This window comes from Cololabis saira, chromosome 17, assembly GCF_033807715.1.
Source record: "Cololabis saira isolate AMF1-May2022 chromosome 17, fColSai1.1, whole genome shotgun sequence".
Lineage (NCBI taxonomy): Eukaryota > Metazoa > Chordata > Actinopteri > Beloniformes > Belonidae > Cololabis > Cololabis saira.
Genome location: NC_084603.1, coordinates 40,068,749 through 40,080,126, shown reverse-complemented (window position 1 = coordinate 40,080,126; position 11,378 = coordinate 40,068,749). Strand labels below are relative to the sequence as shown.

At 43.3% G+C, this 11,378-nt stretch overlaps 1 protein-coding gene across 5 annotated transcripts in view; it reads left to right on the top strand.

Moving 5' to 3' along the window:
* The window catches only part of rasgrp3 (RAS guanyl releasing protein 3 (calcium and DAG-regulated)), a 115,853-nt gene that overhangs the window by 64,902 nt on the left and 39,573 nt on the right, over window positions 1-11,378 (top strand). For 4 of the 5 annotated variants that reach the window (XM_061745333.1, XM_061745334.1, XM_061745335.1 and 1 more), the window contains exon 3: window positions 11,141-11,243. In XM_061745333.1, the coding sequence (XP_061601317.1) occupies window positions 11,141-11,243 (103 nt within the window). Of the gene's footprint in view, window positions 1-11,140; window positions 11,244-11,378 lie in introns of those variants that run through there. The other variant, XM_061745336.1, reaches the window with a different exon arrangement.

Sequence of the window (11,378 nt, the reverse complement as noted above, 5' to 3'; positions counted from 1 at the left end):
GGCTCCCCATGAGGAAACACTGGAGCTAAAAGCTACAAGAAAGCAGGATAAAATACACTAAAAGAGTTTAAAAGAGTATAACATAACATAAAATCCTAAAAGTATGTCTAGAAAGCAAGACATTAAAAACTAAAAGAATAAGACAGTAGAATGTATAAAATAGACCATAAATAACGACTAAAATATTTAGATAAAACATGAGATTAAACAAAAATAAAATATGATAAAAAACAATAAACTAAGTATAAAACAGAGCACTTAGGAATAGAGGCATCAGTGGGATGGAGCTGGAGCTGCAACTGTCTGGCCCAGTCTGGCCTTCGGCAGGAGGGTCCCCCCTTATGAGCCTGGTCCTGCTCAAGGTTTCTTCTCTCCTAAAGGGGAGTTTTTCCTTGCCACTGTTTGGCTTAAGGCTTTTCTCCCACTAAGGGAGTTTTTACCTGCCATTGTTTATATAATAATTGCTCGGGGGTTTATGTTTATGTTTATGTTTATGTTTATGTTTATGTTCATGTTCTGGATCTCTGGAAAGCGTCTAGAGACAACATCTGTTGTATTAGACGCTATATAAATAAAATTGAATTGAATTGAATTGAACTGCTTCCTGTCCAGCGACTCCAGGTCCAGCTTTGTTTCCCCAACCAGCCGAAAAAAAACTTAAAACAGATTCAATAAAAGCATGATAAAAAGTGTCATCATGGTCCTGTCAATGTGGAACAGGACAACGTCCTCAGACAGAACAGCCGCTGGTGTTTGTTTATTTGTTTATTAAAAAGGATCCCCATTAGCTGACGCCAAAACGACAGCTAGTCTTCCTGGGGTCCAAACGTTAACATACAAACTCAAACATTACAGAGTCAATTCATAGAATAAATAGAATCACAAATAACACATCACAAATAAAAACAAGAAACAACATCATACATATCATGTAAACTATAGTGATGTCAATAAATACATTCTTAGTTTCTGTTTAAAACTAACCTTTCTTTTAATGTCACGAATTTCACCTGGAAGACTGTTCCAATGTGTAACTGATCTGTAAAACACTGTCCTCCTCATAGATTCAGACCTAGGTAAGGGTAAAGTTATCTGACCACTATTTGCCCTTCGAGTATTGTATGAATGAGTGTCTGAACAGTAAGTTATTTTATTATAAAGAAATGTAGGAATTTGAGTGTTAATGATGCTATGGAAATATGTAAGCACACTAGCAGTTAGCCTATCCTCAACCCTCAGCCAGGAGAGACGTTCATGCATTTCTAAAACACTTGTTCTCAATGAACAACCAAGAACCAGTCTTGCAGCCTTGTTTTGTGCCATTTGTAGTTTCTTTAGAAGACCGCTCGATGCAGCAGACCAAACAACTGAACAGTAATCCAAATGACACAAAACCAATGAACAAACAACTTTGCAAAACAACTGTGTTTTTAGAAACGGTGTACATTTGCGTGTTACGGCAACAGCTCTGCCCATTTTGGCAACAACTTTATTGATGTGATCAGACCAAGACAATGTACTATCAAGCCAAAGTCCAAGAAGCTTAACACTTTTTACTTGCTGAATTGTTTGACTTTCTATTTTTATACTTATTTTAGGATTATCAGATAATCTATAGCTAGAACCAAACAGTATACACTTCGTTTTTGATATATTAAGGATCAGTTTATTTGTTTTGATCCAATCATATAATAAGCTGATCTCACAAGAGAGAACCTGATTGATCTCAGAGTATGTGGGGGCTGCATAATACAGTGTAGAATCATCAGCATACATAGTCAACTTAGCCTTTCTGAGTACATACGGCATATCATTCGTAAAAATTGAGAATAAAAGAGGTCCCAGACAGCTATCCTGGGGGACTCCACAGTCCAATGACTTACTATCCGATAAGGCACTGTTAAAATATACTCTTTGTGACCTTTCAGACAAATAGCTCTTAAACCATTGAATTGCAGAAACATTAAAACCATAACTAATGAGTTTAGAAATTAAAATGTCATAGTCGATCACATCAAAGGCAGCACTGAAGTCAAGCAATACTGTTCCCACAAGCATCGAGTCGTCAATTGATGTTAACCAGCTATCGGACATCTGTGTCATTGCAGTGCAGGTGGAGTGGCCAGACCTATAAGCATGTTGGAACATTGTTGTTAAATAATTGTAAGAAAAGTAATCTTGTACTTGCTTGAATACTATCTTCTCCAATAATTTACTAAGAACAGGCAGAATACTTATAGGCCTACTATATGGACTGCAGAAAGTTGATTTTGTATCTTTGGGTAAAGGAATGATCTTACCCTCCTTCCAGCAGGAAGGGTGTCCCTTCCTGCTCACAGCTTTGCAGTTCTCCTTAAAGGCTGGAGCCTCCTGAATAGGCTCCAGCTGATCCAGAATGCAGCAGCACGAGTGCTGACAGGAATCAGCAGGAGAGACCACGTCTCTCCAGTGTTAGCATCGCTCCATTGGCTACCTGTAAAATTCAGAATTCAATTTAAAATTTTATTACTTGCATATAAAGCCCAAAACGGCTTAGCTCCGCAGTATTTACAAGATTTGATAGTGCCTTATGTTCCTGGCAGAGCTCTCCGCTCCCAGGGTGCAGGTTTACTCGTAGTTCCTAGAGTATCTAAATGTAGATTTGGAGGGCGGGCGTTCTGCTATCAGGCACCATTATTATGGAACCAACTTCCAATCTGGGTTAAGGAGGCTGACACCACCTCCACCTTTAAAACTAAACTTAAAACCTTTCTGTTTAGTAAAGCCTATAGTAGTGTTTAGTAAACCTCTAGCTGGTGTTGGTAAATCTCTAGGTAGTGTAAACTCTAGTGTGTTAGAGTCAGTAGTCATAGTTGCAGCTATAGAACAAAACTATAATAGTTTAGTCTCAAATATAGCTTTGCGGTAGATATGCTGCTATAGGCTTATGCTGCAGGGGGGCACCGACATGATCCGCTGGGCGGTGCCTCTCACCCTTCTTCTCCTCTCCTTTTCCCTGCCTCTCTTCTCCATTACCATTTTTATTTATTATAAATATCTCATAGCTGGACCGGAAGTGACCTGCAGACGCAATGGTCGGAGGACACTAGAGCTCCTACTAGCTATCCCTCAATTTTGATATTTAGTCAGGTTACACGTTTTGAAAACCTTATTTACTGAATTGATAAAGTTGTAGAAGATGTCGGGAACAAGAAACTGGGCTGTTCGCCAGCCAAAACTCCTGCAGCAAAACGCAAACAGTCAGAGGACGGCGGCGTGGATGCTAACATTGCTAGCAGCGTGAGCGTGGCTATTGAGCTAGCATTATCCAGACAACAAGATAACCTGGAAGCAGCGGTGACACGGGCTGTTCAGGGAGCTATCGACGGAATGAAAAACTCTGTAGAGAGCTTGGAGAGGAAAGTGGAAGCCCACATGGAAACTGTCAATGGACTGGTCGCGAAAGTGGATCGGGTACAAGCCGAGACGAGAGCCATGAAAAGGGAAGTGAGTAACAACACCGCGGATCTGAAAAGTTGCAGCTGAAAGTTGCCTCGCTGGAGGACCAAGACCGGCGGAACAACGTGAGAATTACGGGGATTGCAACCGGCAGAGAGGGAGGGGATGCGATCGCTTTCCTACAAGAAATGCTGCCAAAGTGGATCCCCTCGCTTGGTGAAACCAAGATTCAAATAGAACGCGCCCACAGAATCCGCAGCAACAAGAACAACGGCCAGGCTACCATGATATTCAAAGTGCTCAGGTATCAGGACCGCAACACCATCCTGCAAGGGGCTCGCGAGGCGAGGAAAAAAGCTCCCATACAGGACGCTGGGAGGACAATACGGTTCTATGCGGATTACAGCGCGTACACGAGCGAGAGGAGGAAGGCGTATGGAGAGGTGATGAAGGAGCTGTATGAGAGAGGCATCCCGGCTTTTCTACTCTACCCGGCCACCCTGAGGATGACTATCAACAATGAACAACGCACCTTCACTTCAGCGCGCGAGGCCGCACAGTTCCTGAGGAAGGATGCCGGGGAGGGGCCGTCGTCGCGCCGCCGGCTGTTCACCGTCGGGTCGGGAGATGCGTCGCGACCGGAGGAGGACGACATGGAGCAGTCCGACACTGCGGACCAGCGCAGATGAGGTCGGGGTCGACCAGCTGCATCATTAGAGCACGGTTGTCTGCTATGACTCTCCGAGGGAAAAACTTGACCCGTTTTGTTGTCTTGTGCCGGTGAGGTTCGCACGGAGAGCGCAGGTTGGGGACGGAGGAGCTCGCGGCTGCAGGGGGCGTGGTCTGTTCGCACCGCCCCCCTACCTGTTGCAGGGTTGAGGTGGGGGAACTGTTTGCCACAATGTTTATTTTATATTTTTATATCTTGTTATTCTAGGATGCCCTAGTTATGAAAATGTTTACTTATGGTTGTTGAAGAAATAATCTTAGAGGGGGTATTTATATTTACCAAATACTTTTTTGATTTATAGCCGGAATTGATGACAGAGGTCACGATATTCACAGATATGTGCCCATTTTTGTTTTTACCTGCACTTTATTTTTTACTATCTAATTATTTTGGACAAATAAGGGATCTCCGGCCAGGTGTATGTGTTACTGCTGTGTGTTAACCTGATGGGAGGGAGTTAACTGTTACAAGGGAGGGATGGATAGGAGTTTAGGAAGTCTTGCTGAGCTGCGTTATGCAGAAGTCACACGGATCGGAACCACTGTTCAGGGGGGCTTGGGGGGGCGGCAGAGGGAGGTGGGAGGATGGGTATCTCGGTTATGACTTTTACATCAGGGTTAAGCCTTTTATTGTCACATCTGGAGCAATAGCTACCCATTTTGATAATGGTTAAGCTAACTATTTTGAGCTATAATGTCCGGGGACTGAATGCAAAACTTAAAAGAGTGAAATGCTTAGACTTACTCCGTCGCAAGGATGTAGATGTAGCATTTATTCAGGAAACACACCTGAGGGTGGAGGATGTATCACGCTTTCAAAATAAGCAATATAAAGTTGTGGCTTCAGATTGTGGGAGTTCTAACTCTAGGGGGACAGTCATTTTGGCCAAAAGGAGCCTGACCTTAGAGGTGGAAAAGGTTAATAAAGGGACATCAGGCCGCATAGCATATTTAGGTACATCCATATATGGAAAGAAAGTAGCCTTTGTATCAGTATACGCACCAGCAGTTTTTGACCCTCTCTTTTTTCCAGAACTTACCAAGGAGCTTCTGTCTTTATCAGACTATGAGCTGATTGTGGGAGGGGATATGAACGCAGTGTGCGACCTTAACTTAGATAGATCCACCTTGTCGGTTTCCCACACCCAGCGGGCAGCATCAGCTGCTCTCAACGCCATGATACAAAATATTAGCCTAGTTGATATGTGGCGGATTCAGAACCAGGGCATTAGAGACTATACATACTTTTCTGCGTATCATAAATCACATTCCAGAATCGACTACTTTCTGCTCTCTTCGAGTCTGAAAACGGGTGGAGATCACATACAGGTGCTGCCGGCGATACTATCTGACAATAACCCGTTGTTGATGACGATAGATCTTAGTCACAAACTCAATAAAACACAGAGATGGCGCTTTAATACAACGCTTCTGCAGGATGAGGTATTTGTAACACAATTTAGGAAAAGTATTACAGAATTCGTAGCCAATAATATAGGTTCAGTAGAGGATGCCTCATATATATGGATGGCCACCAAGGGGTGTATTAGGGACTTTACATCCTCTTATGCATCTCATCTCAAAAAAGAGAGGAGCCGCAGGATCTGCGAGTTAGAAAAGAAATGTCACATACTTGAGAAGCGGTTAAAGGGTAAATACGCTAAATCGACGGAAAAAGAACTGAGGGGAGTCAGGGTGGAGCTCAGTGATCTGTTGAGGAGGCGAGCGGAATTCATCATGCACAGAGTCAGGCAGAGCTATTATTTTAACGGAAGCAAACCAAGCAGGTTATTGGCGCTGAAGCTTAAACAAAGCGAATCCAGAGCATCAATCAATACCATCAAAAGGGCTAATAATGAATTTACATCTGACCCAAAAGAGATAAATGTCGTGTCCCACTCTTTTTATAGGGAGCTGTACAAATCAACGTGTGATTTTGACTCAGAGAAATGTAGGCAATTTCTGAGCAGTCTGGATTTGCCCACGTTAGGGGAGCAGGAAGCAACAGATCTTGGTCGTCCCATATCCTTAAAGGAGCTGGAGACTGCGCTTAGGATGACAAATAAAGGGAAATCGCCAGGTCCAGACGGCATACCGCCAGAGCTCTTACTACACTTCTGGGATATTTTGGGACCTGTTTTGTTGGAGTCGATCCAATCAGCGGTTAAGAAAGGCTATTTCCCTACTCACACTAACGCCGCCCTGATTTCGCTAATCCCTAAAAAAGGGAAAGACAAAACTGACTGCTCCAATTACAGACCAATTTCGTTAATTGACTCAGACAAGAAGCTGTATTCTAAGGTACTGGCATTACGTTTGGAGAGGTACATGGACAGACTAATTCATAAGGATCAGACTGGCTTCATGAAAGGGCGCTTAGCAGCGGACAATATCCGACGCCTAATACATGTAATTCATGAAACTCAACAATTACAGACTCCATGCGCGATACTGTCACTTGATGCCGAAAAGGCGTTTGACAGGCTCGTGTGGCAGTATCTGTGGGCGGTCCTGGAGAGATTTGGACTGGGGAGAGGGTTTGTCGACATGATTCGTGTTTTATATGTTAACCCCACTGCCATGGTGTCCACGAACGGCTTACACTCGAGCCCCTTTCCCATTTTTCGTGGGACCCGACAGGGATGTGGCCTCTCGCCAAGTTTATTTATTCTCTCATTAGAACCGCTAGCCCAACATCTGAGGGAGAGCCAGGTCATTGCTCCTATTCGGATTAAAGCCTCGTCGCATACCATATCGGCTTTTGCTGACAATGTACTTATCTATTTATCAGACATCGAAAAGTCAATACCCTCTCTTTTAACCACTTTTGAAGAGTTCAGGATGTTATCCGGCTATAAGATCAATTGGACAAAGTCAGCTCTGATGCCCCTGAATGAACCAGCGAAATCGGTAGTTTTACCTTATGACATTCCCATCACAGCAGGGATCACGTATTTGGGCATCCAGATTCAGCCTTCACTGCATAATATTGTAATCGTAAAGAAGTGGAACGTGATATAGCTATATGGACTAAATTACCAGCTTCACTGCAAACAAGGATTGCCTCTGTCAAAATGAACGTGTTGCCTCGTCTCAATTTTGTTAGCATGATGATTCCGCCCCCTCCTCCGGCGGGATATTGGAAGAAAGTTGACTCCCTGCTACGAAAATATATCTGGAATAGTGGGCATCCCAAAATTAGATTCTCCACCTTACAGCGATCAAAGCAGGAGGGTGGGCTGGCCTTCCCAAATTTTATGAGGTACCATCAGGCATTTCAGCTACGCCCACTGAAGACATGGCTTGACCGCTCCTCCCAGGTAGCCTGGAGGGATGTAGAAGATGCACTGGTGTTTCCATACAAACTCGAAGGGATCTTATTCTCTGGATTATCTATCAACCAATGCATGTTACGCTTTGGGCCGGTTATTACAAATTCTATAAGAAATTTCAAGACGGTTGAGAAGAGTCTTGGGGGGAATTGGAAATGGCATCTGAACACTCCGCTGTGGGGGAACAAGAATATTGTCTCAGGGAATAAACCGTTTGAGTCAGCATCGTGGTCCTCAAAGGGTGTGTATAATCTCGGAGATGTATTTGACCCGGGAGGTATGCTTAGCTTTCAGACACTGTGTTCTCGTTTTAATCTGCCAAGGACATCTCACTTTCTATACCTCCAACTACGGTCGGCTCTTCGCGCCTGTGGTGTGTTGACTAACTCTAAGCTGCAGACACACCCTGTGGTAGGCTGGCTACTCACAATGAACACTAGGGGTCTCGTATCAGTGATGTATTCACGACTTCAAACACTCACACAGAAGAAGCTACCCCTGGCTAAGGTATGGTCTAGAGACTTGGCTGTTGCGGAGGAGGACATAAACTGGGAAAATGTCTGGGGGAACACATTTCATGCGTCCAAGAACCCCAACCACCAGTTGATTCACTATAAGTTGTGTCAGAAGGCCTATCTGACACCACTTTTGAGATTTCATATGAAGTTGTCAACCGACCCGAACTGTGACTTGTGCTCCTTGAACACACCGGGAACATTTAAGCATATGGTATGGGACTGCCCGGAGGTTCATGGCTTTTGGAGGAAGGTAACAGTGACTTTATCTAATATAATTGACAAACCTGTACCTCTGGAGCCGACTCTCCTCTTGCTCAATGATGATTCACATTTGGGGCTGAATGAGAAACAACGCAAGGTTTGGCTGGCTGGCTTGACGGCCACCAAAAAACTGATAGTACAACGCTGGCTGCCCCCTCACAAATTGTATACTAGAAAATGGCTGGAATACTTTCTGGATGTGGTCATGCTAGAACTGTCTACAGCACGGGTGAACAAAGCCAAAACCTCTACACTGGACTCATGGAGGAGAGCCGCTTCGGCTATAACGAACCTGCTTAATTCAGAATAAAGGCACGTAGAAGAATTGTGAGACATTAGACCGAGAGGGAGGGGGGGGGATGCCGCCAGGGGGAGGGAGGGAGGGGTACGTTGAAAATGTTTGTATTTCTCAACCTTGTCATGTGAGATTATAATTTCAATAAAACAATTGTTCACAAAAAAAAATATCTCATAGCTATCATTTTTGTCCATCGTTCCTGTAGTTTCTTGTGCCGGCCCCCCTTTTTTCTCTTTTGTGCATGTTTGCAGGCTGGAGCCTCGGGAGCTGCGTTCCGGCCTGTGTTCCCTTATGAGCCTGGTCCTGCTCAAGGTTTCTTCCTCCTGAAGGGGAGTTTTCCTTGCCACTGTTTGGCTTAAGGCTTTTCTCCCACTAGGGGAGTTTTTTACCTGCCATTGTTTATATAATAATTGCTCGGGGTTTATGTTTATGTTTATGTTCATGTTCTGGATCTCTGGAAAGCGTCTAGAGACAACATCTGTTGTATTAGACGCTATATAAATAAAATTGAATTGAATTGAATTGAATTAAAGTTTAGGGTAGAGTCAATGATTGTCCCCAGGTATTTAAAGGACTGCACTTGTTCAATGACTTGTCCCTTAATCCTAACAGGTTCAGATATTTTGGCATTCTTCCTGAAATCAATTGCCATGTTTTTGGTCTCTGTTAGATTGGTTTTGGTCTTGACTTTGAGTTTTGAGTCTTGTTTAGTTTTCTTGCTTTGTTAAGTCCCTTGTGTTCTTTGTTTCATGTCCTGTTTTACTCTGCAAGTGCTTCTCTCCGTTCCCCAGCCAGCTCTCCGCACCACTCTTTGGAGTTTTTCTTTTTTCTATTCTGCTTCTTAAACAAAAGAAAAAAACCTGCCTCCCTCCTTTATTTGGGTTCAACACATCCTCATTCTGGACATTTGGCTGTTACTCGTGAGCTCTTTGCCTCACAGAGGACTCTGTGTGTCTGGACGTCCACTTCACACTGTCTCCATTTGCAGACAGTTAGTCTAAATGACGGATTTCTAAACACGACTTTCTAGTCTGATGCAGATGAATAACTGTTACTGTGCTTCTCATCAGCAGATGCTTCTTTGAGAGTTACTCTAAACCACACCTCCAATATAATCTCATTTTGAGACACCCGATGTGCAAGTTTGCTTTTTCTAAAGCAGAGCTCGGAAACCCCAAATGTTGAAAGAGCCATATTGGACCTAAAAAACAAAAAACAAATATGTCTGGAGCCGCAAAAAATGAAAAGTCTTGTATAAGCCTTAGAATGAAGGCAACACATGCTGTATCTATCTATATTATTTATATTAGCCTACTATCAAAATCACTAAGTTGACTACACATACATAAGAGTTCACATACCTGCATAAAAGCTCAGTCTGCTCAATATCCATCACATCACATGACTCAACACAATAATTGAGTAGCTGGTGCTGAATTTATGTCCTTGATTTGCTGATCGGTGATGTTGCTGCTATTTTAACGGCCCTTTCCTTCACTGTCTTAGCAGAGAGAGTCTGTATCATCTCGGTTTGGTTTTTGAAGTCTGCAAACGGTTTTCCACGCTTTATTATCTCCCTGGTTGCAACAAAACTTGCAGCAGTAGTGGAGTTTGGGGATGCAATCCACTTCTTAAATCTATTTTTGCGTTCCTCTAATTTCTCCAGAAGTAATGCAATCGCACTTTCTCTCACTCCCAACTGGGGACTCGGCTGCAAAATGTAGCATGTTCTAAAAAGGATTTTATTTTAAAATAAACTGGACTTAAAACATACTTAAAAACACAAGACGTTTCGGTGTTCATCCAAACACCTTCATCAGGTGACTCCTTTGTGTCTAACTGCCAGAGCTACTTCCTGTGGACCAAACAACTGATGAAGGTGTTTGGATGAACACCGAAACGTCTTGTATTTTTAAGTATGTTTTAAGTCCAGTGTTTTTAAAATAAAATCCTTTTTAGAAGAACTTTCTACCTGGATAAATGAATCTCCACAGACAAAATGTAGCATGCTTTCCCTGGAAATGTCTTTCCACATGACTCTTATTGTTATTGGACAACTTCTCGCTAGAGAGCAAACATTCAGGCAATGAATGCAAATGATTCGGTCCAATAAACGTTGAATCCTCTTTTCTCCTCAGTTATTTTTCTCTTTTTCCCTTTGGAAACAATCCCTTGGCCGGTTTGTTTACAACAGCCACCTGCATGGCGCCCCCTGCTGGTAGAAATATGTGTTGCAGGCTCTGACGCAAATCTTCGTTAACAGAAATGTTGAAATTTAATATTTATTCTACACATTTTTACAGCATTGGAAAACCATATTAACCATATTAAAACAAAAAATATATTTCCCTCCCACATTTATTTCCATTTTCAAACATTTGTGAAAAAGCTCCAGGAGCCACTAGGGCGGCGCTAGAGAGTCACATGCGGCTCTAGAGCCGCGGGTTGCTGACTCCCGATCTAAAGTAATTCATCTGTGGATTCACTTACTTTTCCTCCAGGCTATGACTGTTATCAGTTTACATTTGACACAGATGTACATTTGACCTTTTGTTCATTCACAGATGACGGCGGTGAGCTGCACGGTAACCTGCTTCCTCGCATCCTGCTGCTGATGCACCGCTGGTACGTTACCTCCTCTGAGCTGGCAGGAAAACTACAGATGATATATCCTACCCTGTACAAGTTCAGACCTGCTCCTGGCCCCCCAGCTTCACCTTCTCACCCGCTCCACACAGACGGACTGAGAAAGCCTCCACAGCGTGTTGGTAGATCATCATAATGTCATGCCTCGCGCCTGAT